Source organism: Onychomys torridus, chromosome 3 (assembly GCF_903995425.1).
Source record: "Onychomys torridus chromosome 3, mOncTor1.1, whole genome shotgun sequence".
Classification (NCBI taxonomy): domain Eukaryota; kingdom Metazoa; phylum Chordata; class Mammalia; order Rodentia; family Cricetidae; genus Onychomys; species Onychomys torridus.
The window spans coordinates 110,354,897-110,381,107 of NC_050445.1; the positions used below are offsets into that span (position 1 = coordinate 110,354,897).

The following is a 26,211-nucleotide window of genomic DNA, read 5'->3' on the forward strand; positions in this document are numbered from 1 at the left end:
GATGGGACTTGTGGATGCAAGAAATTGGCAGGGTGCTCAGGTCTTGGGCTCTGCAAGAGAATGGAGCTCTGCTTAGCCTGAGGGTGGAGCTCATGGCTGTGGGAATCTTGCTGCCAGGGGTGTGCTAAGACATTCCTTCACCTTGAAGGAAATGAGGGTTTTAGGAAGAGGTCAGGGGCCCAGAACCTTGATGAAACCAGACAGACCATACAGTGAGTCACATAAGAAGGACATCAGAACCAATTGGCTAGAGAGGGTCTAATAAATTGTGTCCCTCACAAGGACCGGCATTTTCTGTTCCTTGGGTGGGCCACATGTGCTTCGCTCTCAGGAAGATTGGGAACAGCTGTCCTGAATCGTTGCTGTTGAGTCATATCTGGTCTATGGGCCAGCGGTTGGCGCCTCTGGTCATTCCGTCCCTTTTTAGCAAAGCTCTTGGGGAAGTGCATGCTCAGCATCCTCTGTGTGGTGCTGGCAGCCTGGCTTCCGTGGCCTCCTGCTGTGTCCTTAGCCTGGAGCAGCCTCTCCAGGGCTTTCCATCTCCTCCTAACTTTGGTGCTTGCTTAGCAGATCTTCCAACTTCACTCTCCTGAACCCCTCTGTGTTGCCAGCATTTGTGTGCATGTGCATGTGTCCCTACAGACTGGCTTCCTTGAGGAACAGTTTTGGGAACAGGTGTTCAGATGGGAGAGGACCAGATTCTCATTTCGGTGCCTGGTACCAGTGGAACTGGGGTAGCTGGTTTGCAGGCATGGGGCAACTTGGAAGATTAGCAGTAGGGAAGGAGAGCCTCAAGATGGGGATGCTTCCCTGACACACTGGTCTGGTCTGGCCACCACTTCACCGGGGCCCTCTGTGTCCTGGCAGATCTCTCATTGATTTCATCTCTCAAGTTGCTAACTGTTGGGCCCATGGGACATTGTGGGCTATGCAGCCCTTCACAGTGAGATGTGTTCCTGCTGCCCCTTCTGAAATGGGGCCTGCGGTGCCTCTTCAGTCCCCAGTCTCCGTCCAGAAAAATGTCTAATTGTATCTTGAACTCATTTACATTGCTTGCTTCAATGGCCTCACTTGGCAGCTGAGGCCGTATGCTAATTCCACCCTTTTCATGAAGGAATTCTGCTGATTTTACTTACTTTTTATGGTTGATCCTGTCCTTTCTTCTCCCTCCACCCCCCATTTTTTGTCTGCTGCTTTCCAGGCAGTTTATCAAGCTGCTCTTTCACTGGCCCTGCAAGCCTCTGCCCTCAGGATGTGTTCATCTGGTAGAACTCAGACCTAAGTACTGGCCCTTGCCTTCCTGTACTTCTAGCTTAGGGCTAATGGAGAGTGTTCTGCCATGGTTTCTCCACAAACAGGAAGGGCTTTCTGTGGCATGGTGGCACATATCTTCTGGGGCATGTGTCTGAGGCCATAGTGACAGCTGATTTTTTTTTTCCTCAGAGCCAAAGTGAGAGTACCACAGCATCAGGAGCCCTGGGAGGGAGGACCTGGCTTTTACACCACGTGGGGTGCCCATAGTGTGGCCTAGACCAGTCTCTGCTGTCCTAAGTTGAGCCTTCTTTACCTGGTCATGGGTAGATGAGAACCCATCCTCTCCATTCAGGTTTGCTGAGTGTTTTCCAAGTAGACTAGCCTTGGAACCTGATCATCACTGGGGATGATCCTGTACTTGACCTGATACTTCTGTGGCACAGCTGTTCTCTCTCCTTTCTCTTTCTATACTCCACACACATTGTTTTGTTGTGTTTTGTTTGCAGTGCTGGGGAATGAACCTAGGCCTGTGCGTGTTAGGACACCACCACTGAGAACGAAGAAGGCCTTAGTCATTGCTGTGGGGAAGGGGGATGTCCTTTGTGTAGTCACGAACCATTTGACAGTCTGTCAGTGATGGAGGTAATGGTACAGCCTAGATATGGAGGCTACATAGCCCAGGGCTATGAAAAGTTGTAATGTGCTTGTAATGAATCTCCCAACAACACCTCTCTTAGAAGTTGCCCCTGCATTGAACAGCATGTGACTAACTTCAAAGTACTGAACCTCTTTGGCCTCGTAGGGCTTTTCATTTACTCCATAAGTATTAGCTGAGCACCTACTATGTGCTGGTGGTACAGGGGAAAGATGGCCCTGTCTCAGTGGAGAAGCTGCAGAGGAGTGAGCCATGCAGCAGAACTGTCCCGGGGCATGATGGAGCTAGGGAAGGTGCCCCTTCTAGGCCAGAGAAATAAGGTGATATGAGAGGTGCAGGCCAAGGGGCATGTTGTCCAAGGGGTGGCAGGAGTGAGCCTGAGGGCCTAACACCACCCTCTCATTAGCTTTGGAGACGCCGGTGCTGGGGAGGGAAAGTTCTCAACTCTGGGAAGCCCAGTTGGAGGTCTGGGTGATCCTCAGGTTTGTAGCCTCTGACATCAGAGCGCTGCCCTATTACCTTTAGTTGACTTTTAGCCTCCATCTTTGCCCTTTTCAAGCACTAAAGGGGCTTCCAGGAGCAAGGGGTTACTGTGGATCTGTGTGCTGGTACCCCGGCTCTTTCTGATGCAGGTAGGTGAGGGCCAAAGAAACTGGTGTTTGTTCTTCTTCTTCTAGTATTCTTTTCTAGAGAGCATTCTCTTTAGAGAGCTCACTCTTGGGAGCTGCAGGCCAGTCTTGGCCCATAGGCATGTTTGGTTTGGGCAATATAGTTTAAACATTTTTGAATTGGTTGTCAAAGTTTAAAATTTGGCAAATTTCATGTAATAGTCCAGATTTTTGGCTTCTCTTGAAAAGTGGGAAGATCTGGCAGCTCGAGGCCTGCATTCCTGCCTGTCTATGGTGGGCTGGAGCTGGGGATACTGTCCCCTCCAGCGAGGCTCGGGAGTCTCCACTCCCTCTGGTCCCTTACTTGGTCTTGCTCTTTGTTCCATCACCCACATAACGTGCCCACAGCCCCAGGCGTTTATGCTTTAGATCACTATGTCTTATGTCCTCCATTCCAGAAATGTAGGGCATTTGTCAGTGAGAACAGGATCTCCTGTCCCAGAAAGTGGCTGTGTGTTTCAGACCCCAGGTGAGGGTTACACATTCATCTGTAAGCTTTCTAATGCCCAGCCAGTAGGAGACACTGAGGCACAGACATGGAAAGCCCATTTACAGTGTCATTTGGGGTAGCTGGGGAACTGGGGTCCAGTGTGTCACTGCAAAGCCTGTCCCACAAGCTACTCTGTCTACCACAGTGGCCCACACAGCTGAGGTGTGCCTGGAAACTTGGAGGTGGAAAGGCTCCCTGTGGGGTCACCGCTGTGTTCAGGGGAAGTAGCCCAGTGGGGTAGATCTCAGACAGAGCTAGGTTAGGCCCAGTGCCCCATGTTCGAGCTATGGGTTGCACTGTCTCCTGCCTCCCTCTTCCACTGACTGGACTGCTGAGCAGTTCTGACTTTCTTAAGCCCACATTGTTGAGGCATGCCTGACACTGCCAAGTTGAGACCTCCATAGGGAGTAGCTGGTTAGAAAATGATGCTTATTTTCACAATGGAAATAACATGGGTAGGACCCTAAAATTACCAAAGTTTTGTGAAAAATACTGACTTAAAAAATAATCAGGTGCACCCGGGCGGTGGTGGCGCACACCTTTAATCCCAGCACTTGGGAGGCAGAGCCAGGCGGATCTCTGTGAGTTCGAGGCCAGCCTGGTCTACAGAGTGAGTTCCAGGACAGGCACCAAAACTATACAGAGAAACCCTGTCTCAGGGGAAAAAAAAATCAGGTGCAATGGCAGGTACCTTAAGTTCCAACAACTCAGGAGGTTGACCGAGGCAGGAAGATTGCCTCAACCCAGGAATTCCTAATAAGTTTGGGTAACATAATGATACCTTGCCTTCAAAACAAGCAAACAAATAGATAAAATAAAGAGTGGTGCTTTCCCAGGTGTCCTGGTAACAGTAGTGGGAGATCTGAGATGACCAAATTGTCCAGGTCCACAGCTCTGTTCCCATAAGGTGCCCTCCTAAGCACATGCTGTACTGTGGACCGCAGACTGGTTAAGAGTGGTTCAGCTGTGCTGGCTGGACAGCAAGCAGGGCAGTACTGCAGGCTTCAGACAGGCACCTGCACTCTACATGTGCTCTGCACCCTCCACTGTGTGGCTCCCCAGCTCCTGCTTATGACCCTGGCAGACAGAGGGGCCTGTGCTGAGGGAATAGAAAGTTCAGAAACCCCTTGTCCTGGGAATGTGCACGGGGTTTTAATGGCCAGTAAGCCCGTCTATTCATCAATGCCAGGAAGGTCCCCAGGCTTCATCTTGATACCACACGCTCCTCTGTGCCCGCTTTAGCCCAGAGCTGCAGTGTGGTCTGTGTTTGGGCCTCAGACATCACCATCTGAAGTTTGCTCTGGCCGCTGGCTCGTGTACCCTTCAGAGTTGCATTCCCACATCCCCTCTCGCTGGTTGTCCAGAAGTTCTGCATCCATATTTGGTGATTCATCTCGGTTCCCCTTCCTCTCCCAGCCCCTCAAGGTGTCTGCCAAAAGTCTGTATAACTCATATCATCTCCCAAGCTGTTATAGTATATGAAGACAGAGGATAACTTAGTTATTTTTGAATGCAGATTCCTAGCAGAAGAAGTGTGGTGGGGGAGTTTTTATACTCGCTGCATGAAATAGACAATATTTCCTGAAACAGGAGATATGAACCTCAAAGAATTTAAAATAAAACATTCATTTTATTATTTTTTTTAAAAGAAGGAAAACTGGGGCGGGGGGAGTAGAATAGTCAGTCTTTTTATCCTAAGTACAGATGAAATTGATTAAACCTTAAAGACTGGCCTCCGCACACCCGGTTTATTAATTGAAGAATTTCCTCTTACCCAGAATGGGAAGTTCACATTAACATTGAGCTTGCCCTGAGTGCTGGTGACACTTGAGAACTGAACATTTTCCACAATCCTATTTTCTCTTCGGTGCTAGAGGAAATCCTAAAATGGCTAAGATGGGGGAGGGGGGGGGGGGCAGAACCCATACTTTTAAGGAAGCCTTCTTTCATTTCCTTGTAAAGCATGAAATCAAATTATAGCTCGTGGCCCACAATTATTTTATTTCTACATTTCAAATTCCATTTTCTGCTCCTTTTTGCTGCTCTTGAACAGGGGCTGCACTGTTAGATGGAGTCAGCTGAAGAGATTGCCCCAGATAGACTGTGACACAGTAGCTGGAGGAAGCCAGCAGCCAGGCTCCCCTGCTGGGTCAGGAGCCAGGCCCCACGAACCCTCCTGCATCCGGAAGGTCCATGGCGTCACTGCTCCTGGCCAGGGAACCTCTGCTGTGTGTGGAGATCCTGGCTGTACCTCTAACTCTTCAGAAAGGGCAGAATGTGGCATTTTAGAGCCTCCCAAGTACTAGTGGTAGGAGGTGGCACGAGGTGAGGCTGGTACTAGTGGTCTAATGACTTCTGGGGGCTGAAGGTCATGTTGTGTTCCCATCCAACCCCTAGGTTGGGTCCCTCACTCTGACCCTGTTGATGCTACCTACTTAGCATCTAATAATGTTTCATGTTGTTTTGTCTTGTTCTGTTTGTTTTTATTAGCTGTTTTCTACAAGTTATATGCTGTTTCTTACTACCATATAAAGTTCTTAACCTAAATGCAATTTTAAAAACATTTAAAAACTCTCCAGCTAGGTACTGTGGCATGATCCTAGCTTCTCTGGAGAGTGAGATAAGAGGTTTTCTGTAGCCCAGGAGTTCAAGACCAGCTGAGGCCACATACCAAGTGAGGCCCTATTTAAAAACAAACAAACAAAACCCATTTTAAAGATATGAATATGCAAATAACAGTAGAGGTGGCATCCCTGAGAAGTCACAGAGAGTGCTTGGGCAGCGGGGACCCTAGTTTAACTGCTGCCCGATTACTCAAGCGAACCATGTGTTTGAAATGCTTTTTAAAGCTGCCTTCAGTGGTTCACACTTTTACAGCCTTCCTCTGGCAGACGTGCTCTCCTCCAGGTGGGACTGAGGTCCTCATGCTTCTGGAAAAGATCTGTTTCTTGCAGTTTTCGGTCCGCTGGAGACCATCTGACCAATAGCCTCAGACTTTGGAATATTTCTTAGTGATTTCTCTGAGATTTCCAATCCCTTTGGTCTCTTATTCATAGACTTTAGGGTATAACCCAGACGCTGCCCCAAAACATTTTGGACTCCTGTCTCATCTGCTAGCTGTGTGACTAGGCATGACACTTCAGATCTTGCCAAGCTGTGGCGTTGTCAACCTGTGTGGTGTGTGTATAGCAGGTCCTTCTTCCTGAGCTGTGTGAGGTAGAAATGACCTCTTCTGGATGGTTTTTCTCTTAGGTACTCAGTAAATAAATATTCTTTCTCCTCCTGCCCCTGACTCTGACTATAGGTGTCTCTTTTACTTTCCATTTTTTGTTGTTGTTGTTGTTTTGTTTTGTTTTTCGAGACAGGGTTTCTCTGTGTAGCTTTGCGCCTTTCTTGGAACTCGCTTTGGAGACCAGGCTGGCCTCAAACTCACAAAGATCCACCTGTCTCTGCCTTCCGAGTGCTGGGATTAAAGGCGTGCTCCACCACCACCCGGCTATTTTCCATTTTTAACTTTCACTTTGAAATAGTTTTATATTTGTTGAAAAGTTACAAGAATAGTAGAAAGAACCATTATGTCTACTGCTGTGATGAAACACCAAGACCTGAAGCCACATGGGGGTGGGGGGTGGTATTTGTCTTACATATCCTGAGACAGTCCACTGAGGCAAGCCAAAGGAGGAACTCAATCAGATGGAACCTGGAGGCAGGAGCTGATGCAGAGCCCATGAAGGAGTGCCGCTTACTGGCCTAGTTGTGCCCTATGGCTTGCTCAGCCTGCTTTCTATTTTTGTTTGTTTGTTTGTTTTTTGCTTTTTGTTTTTTTCTTTTTGTTTTTTTGAGACAGGGTTTCTCTGTGTAGCTTTGCGCCTTTCCTGGATCTCGCTCTGTAGACCAGGCTGGCCTCGAACTCACAAAGATCCACCTGGCTCTGCCTCCCAAGTGCTGGGATTAAAGGTGTGTGCCATCACCGCCCGGCCAGCCTGCTTTCTTATACCATCCAGGACCACTAGCCCCTGGGCGCGGGGCACCACCCACAATGGGCTGGGCCCTCCCACACTGATCACTAATTAAGAAAATGTACTACAGGCTTGTCTGCCTACAGCCTAATATTATGGAGGCCTTTCCTCAACTGAGGTTCACTCCTCTCTCAGATGATTATAGCTTGTGTCAAGTTGATGTAAAACTAGCTATAGCCAACACATCTTGTCACCCTGCAGTGAACTTTGACCCTCTCCACATACCTTTGTCTGGTCTGGTGCTGCCAGACTTAGACTGGGAAGACTGACCACTGGCCTTCCAGAGGCCCTGACTTTAGGAGAGTATCTTCACAGCTGACAGTATGCCTCAGCCTTGGTCCCTTCCTGGTAGCATCCAAGCCTTTCCCTGCGGAGCCTATCCTGGTGGCATGGTGGCTCTCCTAGAATGTCAGGGTGACTGCACTGATGGGCGCATCTGTTGCATGATCTAGAAATCCTTTCATCTCCCCAGGGAGATCTGTGGCTGGTGCAGGGGCCTCTTCAATGCTTCTTTCAATGTTGAACTGCTGACAGCAACAATGTCTGGTTAGATTTTAATAAGTTTTATTTTGATTATGCTTTCTTTTGAGGAGGGGGGAAAACCTGTTGCCTGGTCAGAGTGGCATACATTTATAGTCCTTTACCCCAGCACTTGGTGAGGCCAAGGCAGGGCTTTGTTTTTAAAATGGTAACATTTAGGGGGAAGAGGCAGAATTTAGGAGTTCCGGGTCAGCTTCAGTTACAGAGTGAGTTTGAGGCCAGCCTACACTAAATGAGACTCTGTCTCAAATCCCTCACCGCCCCCTGCAAAAACAAAAACAAAAACAAAACAAAAAAAAAAAAACACCCCACAAAGAAACCCTTTACTTAGGTAAGTAATATTGGCCTTACCATGATACAAATAGTTAATGATACAATGATAAAAAATGGGGACCACAGTGCATGTAGCTCAAAATAAAGTACAGAAATGTCTGCAATTGTAGATCACAGACCAGCTGTGTCTGCTGTGCATCCATCAGGTCTTATTGACTCCTAAGGAAGGGGTGGGAGAGTGAGTGGATCCTGTGTGTATACAATTCTTTCCCCAGTGCAATGAAGCCCAGTTGCTGGTCTAGAGGCTTGGAGAGGTTAACTGAAGGCTTAACCTATGTGGCTATGGTGAAGCTGTTATCAACACTGGGTGACAACTTTTCAGTGCAGCTCCTTTGGGATCACCCACAATTCAGCCAGTAATCCCTCACCCATGCTGTGTAAGTAAAGTTAACAAACTCATTGGTTCCTGGGGGACTTTGGTGGAGTCAATCGTACTTTGGGTTGTTGGGACTTTAGGGGCTGGGTAGACATTTGTTTATGTCTCTTCCTGGAACTCTCCCTGCCCTTCAATTTTTGGTCTGTAGTGCAGTTTCCTCATCTGTAAATGGGTAACTCAGTGCCATGCAGAATGAGTACTTAATTCTGTGTTAGGTCCTTTGACCGTGGCCACTCGACGTCGCTAATCCAGTAGGCGAAGCACAGGACTTGAGTGTGCTTTTACTGAATCTTTCCTGGTGATTATGAAGTATCTTCTTTTATGTGTAGACTGTGTTTATTTGCTCTCCTGCTCAATATAACCTCCCCTCCTTCTTTCTCCTCAGATCCATGAGCTTCCTCTCTGCCTTTGCTCAGATAGGCAGTGGACAGGTCCCTTCCATTGATCTGCTGTATACCCAAGCCACTTGTCCAAGCATAGTTCTGAGCCTGCCTCTCCTGTGTCCTTGCCCACCTGGAATCACTTACTGTGTTAGCTCTTTGCTTGTTACTGTACATCACTGTATCATAATGAGTTGGAATCTTATTGCTTTGGCTGTGCAGATGTGCCAAGGGCTCACCCTAGGCCAGGAACATGGCAGTGCTCAGTCAGCAGTATGCTACTCTCTATTGACCTCTCTGGCACTTTCCATTAAATTGTTGGTGCTTTTATAATTAGTTTTAACTTTATTCTGTTTGAAGCATTAAGGATAGTAGCCTGATGTGAATGTTAGGCCTTTCCCCAGCCTTTGGACTTGTCTTCAATTTTTCATGCAGAAATGTTTTGAGTTTTATGTTGATGAGTTTATTGGCTTCCTGTTTTGACCTTACCTGGGTATGCTTTACCTTAAAGTTATATTTCCTTCCCCATGCCTTTTCTTCTAGTACTTTTATGTCTTTATGTTTGAAACAGTTTTTGTTTGTTTGTTTGTTTGTTTGTTTGTTTGTTTTGAGACAGGGTTTCACTATGTAGCTCTGGCTGGCCTTGAACTAATAGCAATCTATCTGCCTCTGACTCCCAAGTACTGGTATTAAAAGCATGTGCTACCACCATCCCTGGCTGAAATGTTTTATTAAATTACATTTATGTGTGTGTGTGTGTGTGTGTGTGTGTGTGTGTGTGTGTGTGTGTGTATGTACATACCACAACATGCATATGGTCAGAGAACAGCTTGCAGAAGTTGGTTCTGGTCTTCCCGTGTGTGGGTCCTGGGAATTGTCTGGATGGCAAGGGCCTTTATGCATCTTGCTTGTCCTTATGTTTGAAACTTTGATTAATTTGGAATCATGGTGTAAGGTGTAAAATAGAGATCCAATTTTATTTTTATCCAGATGCTATCTGTTGTCCCTAGGTCACAGTTGTGAGTTGGTCCTGATTTACAGGTAAGGAGCTTGGAGAAGGACAGCTACTCCCCCGTGGCTTCTCAGCTACAGAACTGTGCATGCACTTAGCTCTGGAGCTTTCAGTTAGTCCCCAGCTTTGATAGTATTTTGGCATTTTCTGCTTTTGGCTGGAGTCCACCTCCTCTGTCTGCTTTCTTGTCCATCCTGTTGGAAATTCCCCTTGGTCTATTACATGGTCTCCTTTGTTGTTTCCTTGTCCCTCCTCTGCAGACATGGCTGGCATTGTTCTTCTGCGGTGTCCTGAGGTGGTGATGAATGCAATGCTCTCACATGGGCACGTGTGTCCTAGGGGACACTGGCAGATCGCCTTCACTTGAGTCTGCTCTCCTTCCTTTGCCACTTGCAGGGCCTTACCCACCTGCTCTTCGGGAAGCCTCTAGGTTCCCAGAGGACTCAGGAATGTGGGACTCTGGCCAACAGGCAGCTGGCAATAGGAAAAAAAAAATGAAGTCAGACAACACTTGGTTCTAGTGTTTCTTTGGCTGTTAATTGTGCAAGCTGGTCTGTAGGTTTATCTTTAGGAAAGTGGCAGACAAGTTCAGGCTTGATAGGAGCCAACACTGGTGTAAATCCAAGGCAGGAGTTGATTAGAATGGTCAGGATAGGGTGAAATTGGGAATTCATCTCTTTACAGGGATCTTCTCCTTGGCTCTGTTGGATATAAACCCTGTCTTACTACATCTGCTAATTTGAAAAGATTTTCTGTGGACTTCTTGAATGGTGGTGTTGGCCATGCATTCAAACCTCACAACACTGTACAGGCTAAATGACTCCCTTTCCAAGTCCAGGCTTGGTTCCATCTAGTTCATTCTAATAGTGGCTGCTGTTTATGGGTTGCCTACATTCCCACCCTGGTACTCTGGGTATAAACACCTGGAACTTGTCCTTCTGGACCACTTGGTCACTTAGTCTTCTACCTCAGGAACAGGTCTCACTGCTGCTTGCATCTAGAGTTCTGGGTGACTTGGGGAGATGCCACTATCACCTGCTCAGCCTCGTCCACCAGGCTGTCTACTCAAGATTTGGCCCAGGTGTTTGGAGGATCCCATCTTTGTAGGTCAGTTGACAAAATAAGGATTCCTATTCCAGTGGCAGACACAGTGCTTCAGGCTGTCACTGATACCTGATGCCTGGTGAGGGGCTACCTATGGACTGCTGGGAAATGGTGGTAGCATTCATTCCTTCCTTGCTACATTGATGTGGGGAGCACAGGCCTATGGGTATATGTGAGCTGCACAGGAACACCAAGGATTCACAGTAGTCCCTTACTATCTAGGCTTGTCCTACTTCAGGGAAACTATTCTAGAGAAGAGAAAAACAGAAATGCAGCAACCATTATATTCCCTAGTAGATTCTCCTTAGCAAAGCCAAATGGCTATGACATGATGTAAGTCTTCACATACACACACACACACACACACACACACACACACACACACACAGAGAGAGAGAGAGAGAGAGAGAGAGAGAGAGAGAGAGAGAGAGAGAACTGAGAGTCAGTGTAGAGACAGCCACGACCTGTGTTGACATCTGACCAATATTGGCTTCTACCTGTTGGCAAGGTGGTTTTAGGGAGGTTATCTAACTTGCTAGAGCCATAATCTTATTTACCATAAAATGGGGAGACAGGTAGTATAACGAGGAATGAATCAGTGTGGTACAATGATGGTGGGACACTCTTGGCCTGCCAGGAGCCTCATCTAGGCATGCCCTCTGGACTCTGCTCTATTTTTCCTGAGCATCTGCAGGGGCAGGAACCTATGTGCATGCACTACCCTTGGACATGAAGGTTCTTTGGTTCTGGGCTGAGATCTTGCTTGCATGATATGGGGTATCCTGATAGAGAGATATCAGTGGATTGAGCTTCATTGCCCTTTGACCTTGACTAGCTTTTCAACCTCCCTGAGCCTTATTTTGTCATCTGTAGTACCTGTTTAATCTCAGGTTGGTCTGCAGCTGAACCAAGCGGAGCATAGACCTCCATAGCACGCGTACGAAAGCTGTAAAAGTGGAAACTGTGATGCTGCAAACATTCTGGAGGGCTGCTGTAGCATTGAGCCGTTCTAACAGAGGTGCTGTCCGCATCTCCCTCCTACAGAGTTCCCAGCACCCATGTCAGGTAGCTCCAGAGGATCAGGTGCCTGTGGCCTCTGCAAGTCACCTGCACTCACACGTGCACTCGTACACACACACACACACACACACACACACACACACACACACACACACACACACACACACACACACACCTATCCATAATTAAAAATAATAAAAATAAAACCTTTTTAAAAAATAGGAATAAGTTATCACTGCAGCTTCACATAGATGACAACAGTATATTTACAAGGTTACTGGGTACCTAAAAAGTCAAGAGCTGAAAACAAAATTTTTCATTATTTTAAATTTAATATTACTTCCCCTTCTTAGAATGCTTGCTCCTTTTGATTTTTTTAAAAAAGAAAATCTGATTTTATAGATGCTAAAATGTGTTTAAGGTTTTATATCATTTTTCCCAGCCAAAACATTGTTTTCTGAATGGTTTTTTTCCTCCAACCCTAGAAAGAAAATTACATCTCCACAGATAGCTCAGACTTTGTTAAATGCTGACCTTTGTATGGTTTTTTGTTATTTTTATTTTTGAAATGATTAAGATATGTAATCTACAGAATTGAAGATTGTAATTTTTTTAAAGTAGGGAGAAACTTTAACCCTGTCATAATTGCTCTGCAAACCTTTCAAGGGTTCTGTGGTCAGAATGGCTGATGAAAAGCCCTGATAGATGGCTAAGTATAGAGGGTCCCTTGTAAGCCTTGGGTTTTGTCTTATTCCCCACCCACTCACTCTCTCTGTCCCTCTAGTCTCAGGGTGAGTTTTCTACCCTGGGTTCGTGGGAATTGGGAAGGACACTGTCTGATTCATTCCATGAACATACTAGGGAGTTTGAAAAAAGGCAAGACAGGCCAGTCATACTACTTCCTGTTGCCTGATCAAATGTCTGATGAAGAGCGGGAGGGAGTAGGAGCGGCTGCCGGACAGTGGGCATTTCCCTGGAGCTGACCTGGTTTCCACAGTGCCCGTGTTCTCAGTGTGACAGTCAAGTGGCCCTGACCTCTGCTTTCCTTAGAAGTTCCCAGTGCTGCCATGCTGCAGAGGATCTCCTGGAGCAGAGCTGTGTGCTTGCTGCAACAAAGGCCATTTGTGGATGCCAGATAAGACTGCAGGCTCCTGGTGCTTGGGTTCTGGCTGCACTAGCAGTTAGGTGTCGTGGTCAGTTTCACTTTCTGTCACCAAGATTCCAGCATGAGGGAAGGCCTGATATGTGGAGCTCATAAGCTGGTCTCTCCTCCAGGCAGGCAAGTGAGGCTCTGGATAGTGATATGTTCTTTGGAAATTAGATTTTGGGAAAAAGAATAGACTCCTAGTCAACAGAATGGAGGAGGTGGGGGTACTAACATCGCACAGTTCACCCCAACAAGGGCTTATTAAATGATGCCCAGCTGGGTCTTGTGTTTTGCATGAACATTGAAAGGCAGGCTGCAGGTGAGAACTCAGCCTTGAGTGAGGTGGACCAGGACCATGGCAGTAAGGTAACCTGGACAAGTAACCTGGACAGAGTGCAGCAAAGGCCAGGCAGGCACAGGTGAGCATCAGTACAGGGGTATCTTGACTCTCAAGTGGAGCCTGGGTAGGAACTAAAGATGGGGATTTGTTGGGCCTCTCAGGTCCCCATTGGAACGACTGGCTGTGTGGCACAGTGGGTGAGAGCTCAGGTATAGATGTTCAGACCTCTGCTCTGATGCATTCAGTGTATAACACAGACACTCATTCTGCTTCTTCAAAGTCCCGTTCTCCTCATCTGTGAAATTCTTGGTGGGGCTGAAGTCCTGAGAGAAAAGCTGGACAGCTGGAATTAGCCCTGAGCCAGAGATCTGCAGGGTCAAGTACTAGGCTGTTCTGTTGAGTCTGCACAGAGACAGGCGCCCAGGACATGACACACGTGCCCTTCATGGTTTGCCTACAGGCTTTAGCTCCTCTAGTGGCTGTAGAGCCAACTCCATGGTCCTGAATCCATAGACAAGGCCTGCTGTGTGTGGGAACATTGATAGGTAGTTAGGTGCCTCTCATTGGTGGCATGGGCTCAGACTTATCTAATGGGAGACAAGGGAACACCATGCAACCAGGGGGCAAGGTTTGTGTAGCCCGTGGTGGCCAGCCATGGTAAAGCTACCACTGGTTAAAAAGAAGGAAGACTGGAGGCCACATTGGGAGGGAACCTTGTGTGTTCTAAGGGCAATGGAGTCTTTTAATAGGAATGCAGCTCTGCCAGGTCTGTGTTTCATTCTTTGATTTAAACTATTACTAGATTCCTTATACTCATTTGAAATGGAATGGAACAGAATGTATGTGGATTCCTACCACTCTTTTCTCACTCCATTAAAAAAATATATTTCCTTGGATATTTCATGTGTGTAGAAGCCAATGCTCATTTATCTGCAGTGCATATGCAGGTGCAGGCGCACTCTTCCACATAGGTTGTAAGACACGCAGCTCTGCCCTGTGCTCTTCTACTCCACTGCAGACTGTCTCCTAGTAGTAAAGCAGTAGTTGTGTACTATTCTAGTTCATGGTATAACTATCAGTTTTAAGCTTGTTCCCTACTGATGACATTTATGTGGTCTCCAACTTCAGTAACAATAGATGTGTTGCAAGTGTGTTCTATGTGTCTGCAGGCTTGCCTGGGTCAAAGATCATACGTATTTTCTTTCCATTTTATTCTACATATTGGTGTTTTGCCTGCATGTCTGTCTGAACACCATGTGTATAGTGTCCTTGGGGCCAGAAGAGGGTATCTGATCCCATGGAACTGGAGTTACAGACAGTTGTGAGCCACCATTTGGTTTCTGGGAATCAAACTCTGGTCCTTAGCAAGAGCAGCCAGTATTCTTAATTGCTGGGCAATCTTTCAGTTCCAATTATATACATTTTGATACCTTTCTCCAAGATATTTTCATACCACTCTAAAGGTCTCCAGCAGTATGAATCAGTGATGTATTTTTAGCAAGTTCTTTTGGGGGACACTAGAAGATGGATTGTGGAGTGCCAGTCTGAGGCTGTGTCCTTAGAGAACAACTGACTTGAACTGGAATGGAGATGGCGGTATCCATTGCATAGTGGGCGACTCTACCTCCATTCTGGGAAAAGCCGTTGGGTTGTAGAAATAATTCTGTTCATAGAAATGGGAGAGTCAGTGTCCCTCTCACAGCTGTAGGTGGGATCTGAGGTACTACCTACCACCCAGTGACTTAAACAAGGATATGCTGCTGTTGATGCTGCTGCATACACCTGTCCTTCTAACTGCATTGTATCCTTGCCTGACCATGCTGGGCCATGCCAAGCCTGCCTACACTTAGACACACTGCTGCTCCTTGGCTAGCACTGACTAGGAGGCCTCTGGGAGCAGCAGGCAGAGTAGTTCCCTTTGGTGCTAGGTGGCCATGTGACCTAGAGCATGTGCTGCCATGTTTTGAGCCTTTCTGCATCTGAAACAGGGTAATGAGGATTAAGCATACTACCTTAGCACACATTGCTGGTGTGGCAACTGTGAACAGAAGGTCTTTTCCTGGCCTCTCTCTCCCACAGCAGTAGGTGGGATTGTCATCAGACTCACTTTCAGAGGGCGTCTTCTCTTCAGTCTTTCACTTCTTCAGACTTGCTAGTGATCATAGTGTGGTCCTGAAGTCATTAGGAGGAGGTCTTGTAAACTGAAGATGTCATTACCATTCATTTCAGAGGGGGACATATCTGTTTTCCTGCTTTCCCTAACTTACACTTCCCCCTTCCAAATTATTGAAATATAATAATAATAATAATAATAATAATAATAATAATAATAACTAAATAAATATTATTTATAATATTATTTCTAAATTATTGAATTGAATAATTTGAAATCCTTTAAGTCCCCTCACAAAGGGCATAGTCATTCTGTTTCTTAACACCTCTGTTTCTAATGTGGTGGCTGGTACTTTCTCTTCGCTGACTGCCCTGTCATATGAGACCTGCTTGTTCAGCTCAGGCATGCTATACATGTGTTCACAGCCAGCTGTCTGTTCAGCAGTTCTGTGTGTGCCAACCTCCTAGAAAGAATAGAGGCTTCATAAACAGAGCAAAGTTAGTAGATCATGAGCATCAGTCTTAAGGCAATTGTAGGCAACCTAGGTGTTTTGGAAAGAAGCACTCTGCATCTCTTATTCCTCACACATTGCTGGAGGCCTATATTTTTTAAGGCTTGCTGTCTTTCTTAGAAAGGCAGGTAGCTGGGTATTCGAGCTTTCCTGCACAACATCTCCCCTTACTGAATGAAATGACAACAAGAGCAGTGGTACAGCAGAGGGGACTCTGGAGCCAGGCATCCTTCACCTAAACTCAGTCCTGCTGTGCATAGCCACAGGCCCCTGAGAAGACCCTCAGTTTCCTCACATCTCCTGCTGCTCTTTTGCCTTGATGAGGTTATACCAGTCAGAAGACTCACTTGGACTGGCTAGGAAGTATCCAGCATTGCCCCCCCAGTCTGCCCACTATTGCAGTGCTTTGCTGGGACTGGGTATGGTGACTTCCTGTGAGACTCACTAAGCCAACTCTTCTCCTAATCTTTCCTTTTATTGCCCCAGGTGCCCAGATCATTGATCTGATGATGCTCGTGATTGATGTGACCAAAGGAATGCAGACACAGTCCGCAGAGTGCCTTGTGATTGGCCAGATCGCCTGCCAGAAGCTGGTTGTGGTGCTGAACAAGATAGACCTGTTAGCAGAAGGGAAGAGGCAGGCAGCGATTGACAAAATGACCAAGAAAATGCAGAAGACTCTTGAGAACACCAAGTAGGTTTGCTAATGACAGTTCATGTGTAAGGTGGTTGCTCATTTAACACTCTCGAAGGCAGGTTAGCCTCACGTCCCCGTGAGCCGAGTGCTGCCTGTTGACACAGCTGTAGCTGCATGAAGCTGACTCAAGGTTAACATGTGGTTAAGGTTCCAGAAAGTACTGAGCATAAGGAAATGGGGTACCCTCACTTGTGGGAGTGGCATAGTTGGAGGTTGGTATCCTCTGGGGAGTTTCCATCCTGTCACTTTTTTTTTTCTTTTTGGTTTTTTGAGACAGGGTCTCTCTGTGTAGTCCTGGTTGTCCTGGATCTCACTCTGTAGACCAGGCGGACTTCAAATTCAGAGATCCACCTGTCTCTGCCTCCCTAATGCTGGGATTAAGGTGTGCACCACCACCGCCTGGCCCCATCCTGTCATGTACCATCTGAGCTGTGGTACATGCCCCTGTGTGTGTGCTGAGGGCCAGATACAGGTGCTGCACTTTATAGCTCAGATGTGTGAGCTTTTGAGGCCTGGGAACCTAGTCCAAGGTCCCCTCTGTGTTGCTCTGTGAAGACTCGGTCCTGCCCTTGTCATGGTCAGGCCTCGGCACTGGAGCCTGGGTGTCATGTTCTCCAACCACAGCTCCGCTGTCAACTCAGGACAAAAATCCTAGAGCCCTGCAAATGGGTGACTGCAGACATGTGACTACTGCTGCTGGTAGCCAGGGCATTTGCAGCTTTATCTTGTGAGAGAGAATTGGCATGTTCCTGAAGAACTCTGAGCAGGAAGTAATCAAATGAGGTTTCACCTTGGGCCATCACTGGCTACAGGGGAAAACCGGCCTAGTTGGTGGAATCAGGGGCTCCAGGGAAAAGAAAGAGGAGGTAAGTTAGTGGGTTGTGGGCTTTTCCCAGGGAGAGAAGAGGTGTCTATGGTTGAGGTCATGCAGGAGGTAGGAGGGGAGATGTAGGAAACTCCAGTTGCCTCTGGTTGCAGTCGGGTATCAGAGCTATGGGCAGAATTAGGAACTGAGAGGTAGAGACCACAGGGCTGTTAAGCCACCTGGTTGCTCAGGGGACCACAGAACTTACTGATTCTGATGTGGCCAAGAAAATGAGTTAGTGTTCTTGTTGAGCATACAGAGCTGGCGGGCCCCATTGTTCTCTGACTCTCTCTCCCTCTCTGGTCATTCCTTTTGGTCAGTTCTGAAGAGCCGTCACTGGGAGACAGGACTGCCTCCTCTCTGCTATGCTACCTGAGACAATGGCCTCTCCTTCTCCAGCCTGTGGAGGGCAAGCAAGTGGAGAGTGTTTTTGTTTCCCTGCCATAAAGATTGATATGCCTTCCCACTTATGATATTTTCCCTGATCCAACACCTGCAGCTCTCCCTCAGAATGCTCAAGTTGGTTAAATTAAAGCTTCAGCCCTGTGAATGGGCCATATATGTCATAAAAGATTTCCTTGCACTGTCTTTTGTTAGCAAAATTCATCAATCTGATAAAATCGACACATTTAGATAAGTGTTGCATAAGAATTCAGACTTTGTTATTCCTAACGGAAGTGGGTATGAGACTGTAAAAAGGAAGATAAAAAATTATATCTTCTTTTTAGTGAGTTATTTGATCTCCTTGCCATTTTATTTACTTGTCAGAAAGAGGAAAACGAATTTTGGAGTCCTGCATAAACCCCAACAGCATCAGCTCACTTACTTCATTGACAGGCCTTCAGGAACCTGAGGGCACTTCTGCAACACCTGCAGCGCTGACAGTCATCTGAGAGAAAGCCTCACTTGTTTGTAAACCATGCTTCCTAGTTTAATGTATTGACTGAAGGTCAGATTATGAACTTTATCATATTGCCGGAGGAAATTGTCATCAGAGGGGTGTCTGAGCCCTTTTCCTCCTTCCACACCTAGAGGCCCTGCCACAGAGGACAGGGTTGTCGCTTGTGAGTGGAATCCTGGAGCCCTGTGCTAGGCTGAGTTTGTAAGAACTCATCTGCATCATTTTCAGGGGTCATTTCCTTTCCTTTGCTGTCCTTGTAAACTAAATTTGAGGACATCTCTGTTTAGGAAGAAAAATATGGAATGGTGGACCCCAGTATGGTCCAAACCTGAAAAATGTTTAAGACAAAACTGATTCTTCTCTACTTGGAGTTTTAATTGAAATAGAAGGCTTCAAAAATACAGAACAGCAGTTGAAAGAAATAACTAAAGACTTTTTCTTAAAATAACAGCTGCTGACATTTGAGCTCCTAATTTCCTGTCTTTTGAAACATATAACAATGCTCCCACAGGTGCTGTTTTGAAAATACAGGTATCACTGTGTAGCCCAGGCTGAACCCAAGCTCTAAACCCTCTGCCTCAGCCTCCAAAGTGCTGGGATCACAGGGATGTGGCACCTACACTCTCTTTCAAGTTGTTTTGATTTGTTTTGGTTTTTTAAATTATGGTAAAAATACACAAATCTGTAATTTTAACCATTTGTAAGTGAATAATCCAATGATATAAAATGTATTCAGAATGTGTATGTCCACCCAGACCTTTCTTTGACCCCTTATAAACTACTCCTGGACAGTAACTCTCCTCTTCTCCCTCACAGCTTCTTTTCTGCCCTCTGTCTCTGTGATTTGCCTCGTTCAAGTGGAGCCATGTATGGATTTCATAGAACATTTAAGTTCCATCTATGTTACAGCTATATCAGAAGAAGCTGAGCCCACTCTGTTGTATTTGTGCTGTGTGTTTATCCCTGGCCCCCTCCACCATTGACCAGCCTATGGATTACTCTCACCTGTTGGAATGATGAACTGCTGTGAACTCTGCTTTTAGTTCCTCTGGAGCTATGTACCCAGGTGTCTAGGAGTGGGGAGTGGCTTATAGACCAGTCTATATCCATCCTTTCTGAGGCACTGCCAAGCTACTTCCATAGCAGCTGTCCTATTCATGTTCCCAGCAGCCGTACATGAAGGCTCCAGTGTCTCCATAGTCTCTCAACACTTGCTGTTTTCCTTGAGACAGGGTCTCACTGTGTAGCCTAGGTCTACCTGGGGCAAACTTCTTGCCCCAGCCTCTCGCTCAAGTGTTGAGATTATAGGCTCAAAACCACCATGTCTGGCTATTTCCATTTCTTCCTTAGCCATCTTTGCTGTGTAAGGGGCCACCTTACTGTGGTTAAAGTTTGCTTTTCCACTGTGGCTGGTGCTGAGCATGATGTTAGTCACCTTTATATTTTCATAGAGAAATAGTTGATTCATCCTTTGTCAAGCTTTAAAATGAGTTGTTTTCCCATTGTTGAATTGTAGGTCTATACATTAATCTCTATCTGAGATATGAGTTGAAATCCTGTAGGCTTTTTGCTTCCTTTGATATACAAATGTTCTGAATCTTGGTGAAATCTCTCTCATTTGCCTTATGTTGCTGCCATTGTCTGTGGTTTTGGATTCATAACTGTGAAACTGTTCTCAAATCCATGTCATGAATGTGTTCTCCAGTGTCTTTTTTGTGTGTAGGTTATTGGTTCATTTTAGTATCTTTTGTAGTTGTGTGAAGCTAGAGTTCAGTTTCCTTCTTTTGCATGTAACTGTCCAGTTTTCCCAGCACTATTTATTACCCCTTCCTTTTATTGTTGCTAAAAAATTAACCCTCCATCTAGACTTAGTTCTTGACTTTCTGAGGACCAAGACAACTTATAGAAGGAAGGATTTATTTTGGCTTACTGTTCGAGAGGGAGAAGAATCCATTATGGCAGGAGGCATGGCTACAAAAGCAGGAAGTTGAGAGCTCATATCTTCAAATGCACAAGCAGGAAGCAGAGAATGTGAATCCGAAGAGGCACAAGGCATTTATTCTCCAAGCTCACCCCCAGTAATATACGTCCTCCAGCAAGGCTATACTGTTAAACTCCCCAAAGAGTGCTACCAAATAGCAATCAAGTATTCAAAATATCTGAGCCTATGGGACATGCTCACTAAAACCATTGCAACTCTGTTCCATTGATCTGTATGCCTATGCTTATGGGAGTACCTCACCTCTTTGACAGCTAGCTTTGCGGTGAGTTTTGGAGTCAGGAAGCAGAATCTTCATAGCTCTGGCCCTTTTTGAAATTGTTCTGACTGGATGGAACCCCTACAATTCTGTATGCATTCGAGGATCTGCTTATCTGTGTCTATAAAAAGGCTCCTAGAGTTTTGATAGTGATCTGAAGATAACTTTGGTACATTTGATACCTATACAGTATTGTCTCCCAATCTCCAAACATGGACTGTCTCCCCATCTGTCAGTGGTTCTCAACCTGTGGGTTGCAACCCCTTTGGGGAGTAGGGGTGTCTAATGACCCTTTCACAAGGATCACCTAAGACCATCGGAAAACACAGATAATTTACATTACAATTCAGAACAGTAACAAAATTACAGTTATAAAGTATCAGTGAAAATAATTTTATGGTTAGGGTCACCACAATGTGAGGAACTATATTAAAGGGTCGCAGCATTAGCAAGGTTGAGAACCGCTGAACCTTTTAATTTCTTTCTTCGGTGTCCCATAGCTTTCGTTGTTCAGGTCCTTCCTGTGGCTAGATTTATCCCTGTTTATTTCTGCAGAGGCTTTGCAAACGCAGTTGCTTTTAGTTTCAGTCTGGGTTGCTCATCTCTAAAATAGTAAAAGAACTTAGTTTCATCTTTTAACGTTATATGAATTCAGCTCCTTTAAAATATGATTACAGTCATGGCATATTCTTCATTTTGGCTTCTGTGTTTATTAACATTATATATAGCAGATCCTCACCCTGTAGACTGGGCTGTTTTCCTTCTTATACCTAAGTGAGCCTGGATTGAGCACCTCTTCACAACATTCAGCTTTGTGTCTACAGTTATTCCCTGAGGGTAGATTCTCAGCTGTGAGATCTTAGAATTAAAAGTCATGAAAACTTAAACCCTTTTTGAACATTTGAACACTTCCCAAAGGGGGTCTGCCATTTTTCATGGGTACTTGTGGCCAAGTTTGGCTCTGAGTATAAGGTAGCTTAGATGGAGATAGTGTTCTCTGCTTGTTTTGGTGTGCAGGTGACTACTGGTGAACACTTTCCTGACATGGATTAAGCAGTTGGACTTTCATGTGTGTGGTTTTAGTGTGTGTGTTGTCCCTTTGCCTCTTGAGAGTCTAGCCTTTCTTTTGATGTCAGTGAGGATGCTGCTGCTAACCTTGCCCGTCACACTTGGTAGGAACACGGCAGCAGCATTGGTTTCTCCCCATTTTAGTTGTTTTGTTTTGACATCTCAAGTTCCTAATTTTCATGTAGTCAAACTCTTTGATTGTTTTTCTTTGTGATTTCTTTATCTCTGAAAGCATTTAAAATTACTCTTGCATAAACATTTATCAATGTTAACAGAAATCAGAATAAAAGATAAAAAAGTACTCCCAATCTCCCTGGTGCAGCAAATTAAAATGCTTCCTCCCAGGATCCCTGTCAGTCTTTTCCACATGGACATAATTTGAGGTAGTTGTTATCACTACATTGACACTATTCAGTGTTCTGTGCTTTTCTGTTTATTTTTCCACCAAGTGTTATCATCTGACAGCATGCTTGATGCATCTTTCTTCCAGACTCCTGGTTCTTTCTTCTCTTAAAATACTTCCTATTTCCCTCTTTCTGTTACAGCCAACTTATTGCCCAGCATTCCCCAGTCTCCCCTCATTTTGACACCCTCCCTAGAATTGGACTTACTATCAGTCTCCAGGGATTCATTCCTAATTCTGTGGACTCTACAGGCCTGCATCATGCTGGTGTTGTGGCCACATGCTCTTGGGAAATACTTCCTCCCCGAGGTGCTGTTTCTTTGTGAACTGGGAGCTGGTGAGTTCAGCTCATAACCTTTCTATAGGAAGCACTTAGCGTCCTGCATGCAACAGGACCTTAGCAGGGAAAACTGTAATGAGGGAACTTGGTCCTGTGCCAAGAATTCCCACACAGAGATCATTGAGTCAGCAGGATCATAGTTACCCCAGAGAGTCAGTTGTGCAAGTTGCTTGACTGCCGAGAAAACAAGACTTGATAAATGGTGGCTATTTTGATGTCTATTATTCCAAACTTAAAACTCCTGTTCTGTTTGCTTAGATTTCTTTTACACGGCTTATAAATCCATCTATATGTAATATATGTATATGTGTTACTGTTATCTAGAACTATTTGTATGCAAGTGAAGGTCAGCCTGCATGCACAGTCGGTGTGTCTGAGCCAGTGAGCACTATGACACATCTATGTGGGTAGACTGGAGGAGATGGAAGTGGGTCAGAAGATGTTCTTGAATGCTTATAAGGTCAGCCATGACTACACTACAAGACTGAGGGCTGCCCTCTGGTTGAAGCCCTTGTTCTGGAACCTCAGCCACAGCCTAGGGATTCCCAGACAGTTCCTCTCTTTGTGGCCAGGAACCAGGATACCTCATGTGCAGCAGGCCTAGAAAATAGCACAACCATCTTGGCCTGATGAAAATGGCCAAGCACTCAACAGTGTGTTGCCCAGAAGGGTCTGGATAAAAACCACTGAATTTCCAGACACTTTATGGTAAATTCTTGGAGCCCTCTGCATGCGTACATGTGCATACACACACATACCTGCAACACCAGGTCCTAGGCCTAAGCCAGGAAGCAGAACCAGAATAGGTGTGCTGGGTTCTACTTCCAGAGCTCCCTCCACCCTTTTTCCTGTGGAGAAGATGCTGGACTCTGACTCCAGAAGGATGGTGCACTAGGCCTCTGGCAGCCCTGACCAGTCCTGGCTTCTCTGATATAGGGACGTCAGCCCTGCTCTGGCCATTGGGATCCTTTGGTGAGCATGTGCCTAGTGCTGGGTACAGAGTAGGGCAGGGGTGTTTACCTTCTTTTCTTTGACTTTATGTCTTAGCTACTGTACAGGATAGTTTTATGACAACTTAAAACAAACTAAAGTCATCTGAAAGGAGAAAATCTCAATTTTAGATAATGCCTTTCTAAGATCAAGCTGTAGGCAAGCCTGTAGGGCATTTTCTTAATTAGTTATTGAATAGTGTCTTAGAGTTTCAGCTGCTGTGAAGAGACACCATGACCAATGACTCTTATAACGGAAAACATTTAATTAGGTGGTTTACAGTTTCAGAAGTTTAGTCCATTATCATCATGGTGGGACATGGTGGTGTGTAGGTAGACATGGTGCTGGAGCTGAGAGTCCTACATCTTGATTGACAGGCAGCAAGAAGTGGTCTGAGACATTGGCTGTGGCTTAAGCATGTATGGGACCTCAAAGCCTGTTTCCACTGTGACACACTTTCTTCAATAAGGCCACGCCTCCTAATAGTGCCATTCCCCTTGGGGGTCATTTTCTTTCAAACTACCACAGTGGAGGAGAGCCCAGTCTATTGTGTGTGGTGCCACCCCTAAAAGCAGGCTGAGCAAGCCAGTAAGCAGCATTCCTCCATGATCTCCGAGTCCTGGAGTTCCTGCCTCCAGGTTCCTGCTCTGTTTTCATTCCTGTCCTGACTTCCGATGAACAGTGATGGAGAAGTGTAAGTCAAGTAAATCCTTTCCTCTCCAAGTTATTTTTGGTCATAGTGTTTCATCATAGCAGCCCTAAGACAGTTACTGTTTTATTGCTCTGAAGAGACACTGTGACCAAGGCAACTTTTAAAAGAAAGCATTTAATTGGAGATTGCTTACAGTTTCAGAAGATGAGCCCATTATCATGGCAGAGTGTGGTGGCAGGCAGGCGTGGTGCTGGAGCAGTACTGAGAGCTTCCATCCTGGTCTGCAGGCAGCAGGCAGAGAGAGTGAGACACTGGGCCTGGTGTTGGCTTTTGAAACTTCAAAGCCCATGACTTCAACTCGAAGTGACACACCTCCTAATCCTTCCTAAACAGTCCACCAACTGGGAACCAAGCTTTCAAATCTGTGAGCCGGGGGCCAATTCTCACTCAAACCACCACACTCCACTTTTGTGTTTCCTCTATACCTCACTGTAACAAGAATCTTAACAGGTCTTATTAATAAAAACAAACCCGGAGCCAGGTATTGGGGTGAACGCTGAAAGATCAGAGAAACAGAACAAGCCACATCCAACCTCACCTTGCCAACTTCTCAGCCAATCCTGTTTCCTCAGACTGAAAGCCTCTGAATCCTCATCCAAATGGATCTCAGCTGAAAGCTTTAAAAGGCTGTAGTTCCTGGTCCTCACACCTTATATTCCTTTCTGCTTCTTTCTATCACTTCTTGGAATTAAAGGTGTGTGTCATCATGCCTGGCTGTTTCCAGTGTGGCTTTGAACTCAGAGTTCTATGTGAATGGATGTCTGCCTCCGGAATGCTAGGATTAAAGGCATGTGCTAACACTGCCTAACTTCTATATTTAACATAGTGGCTGTTCTGTGCTCTGACTCCCAGATAACTTTATTGGGGTGCACAATGTATCAACCACAACTCTTATCAGTGTTTTTATCTTTCTTTACTGTACCAGGCTTTTTCTCTTGGGCCACCAACAATCTCCCAAATCATGACACGGAGACTTCTTATTAGTTATGAATGCTCAGCCAGCTTAGGCTTGTTTCTGGCTAGCTCTTTGAACTTAAATTAACCTGTTTATCTACCTTTTGCCTCAATGCTTTCCTTCTGTATGTCTTACTTTCAGTGCTTCTCATGTCTGCTGGCGGCTGCCTGGTGTCTTGCCCTGGATGTCTCCCGTATTCTTTCTTCTCTCTTGAGCTTAGAGCTCTCTTCCTATTTATTCTGTCTGCTAGCCCCGCCTATCCTTTCTCTGCCTAGTTATTGGCCAGTCATCTCTTTATTAGACCAATCAGATGTCTTAGGCAGACAAGGTGAAGCAGGTGCAACACATATTTACATAATTAAACATATATCCTTACATCTTAAATGAAGCATAAACAAATGTAACACATCTTTACACAGTTAAAATATTCCATAACACTTTTCTGCTTTCTTTTTGTTTAAACTCCTTTTACTTCTATCCCTCTTCAAATTCAAGCATCCATCTCTGTTAGTGTTACCCAGGTGGAAATCTCGGCAAGCGCTCCAGCCTCTTGCTTGCCCCATGGCTCCAGAAACCCTTGGATTTAGTTGTGTACTGTAGCAGAATTGTTAGAAGTTCTTATTAATAAAATCAAACCCGAGGCCATTTATTGGGTGAATGCTGGAAGATCAGCGAAGCAGAGCAAGCCTCACCTCGCCAGTTCCTTAGCTGGTCTTGTTTCCTCATCCAAATGGCTCTCAGCTGAACTGCTGCTCGAAAGCCTGAAAGCTTAACCAGCCAAATGCTTAACTAGCTCTGGTGCCTGGTTTTCATGCCTTATATATCTTTCTGTTCTCTGCCATCACTCCCTGGGATTAAAGGCTCTCTTTCTGAGATTAAAGACTTGAGTCACCACGCCTGGCTGTTTCCAGTGTGGCCTTGAACTCACAGAGATCCATGGCTCTGCCTCCCAAGTGCTGGGATTTAAGGTGTGTGCTACCACTGCCTATCCTCATGTTTAGTATTGTGGCCGTCCTGTTCTCTGACCCCAGATAAGTTTATTTCAGGGAACACACAATAT

General features: G+C 45.7%; 1 protein-coding gene across 2 annotated transcripts in view; it reads left to right on the forward strand.

Moving 5' to 3' along the window:
- Eefsec (eukaryotic elongation factor, selenocysteine-tRNA specific) overlaps nt 1-26,211 on the forward strand; it is a 213,437-nt gene that overhangs the window by 62,602 nt on the left and 124,624 nt on the right. For both annotated transcript variants that reach the window (XM_036182168.1, XM_036182170.1), the window contains exon 2: nt 16,449-16,656. In XM_036182168.1, coding sequence (XP_036038061.1) covers nt 16,449-16,656 — 208 coding nt within the window. The remainder of the gene's footprint in view (nt 1-16,448; nt 16,657-26,211) is intronic.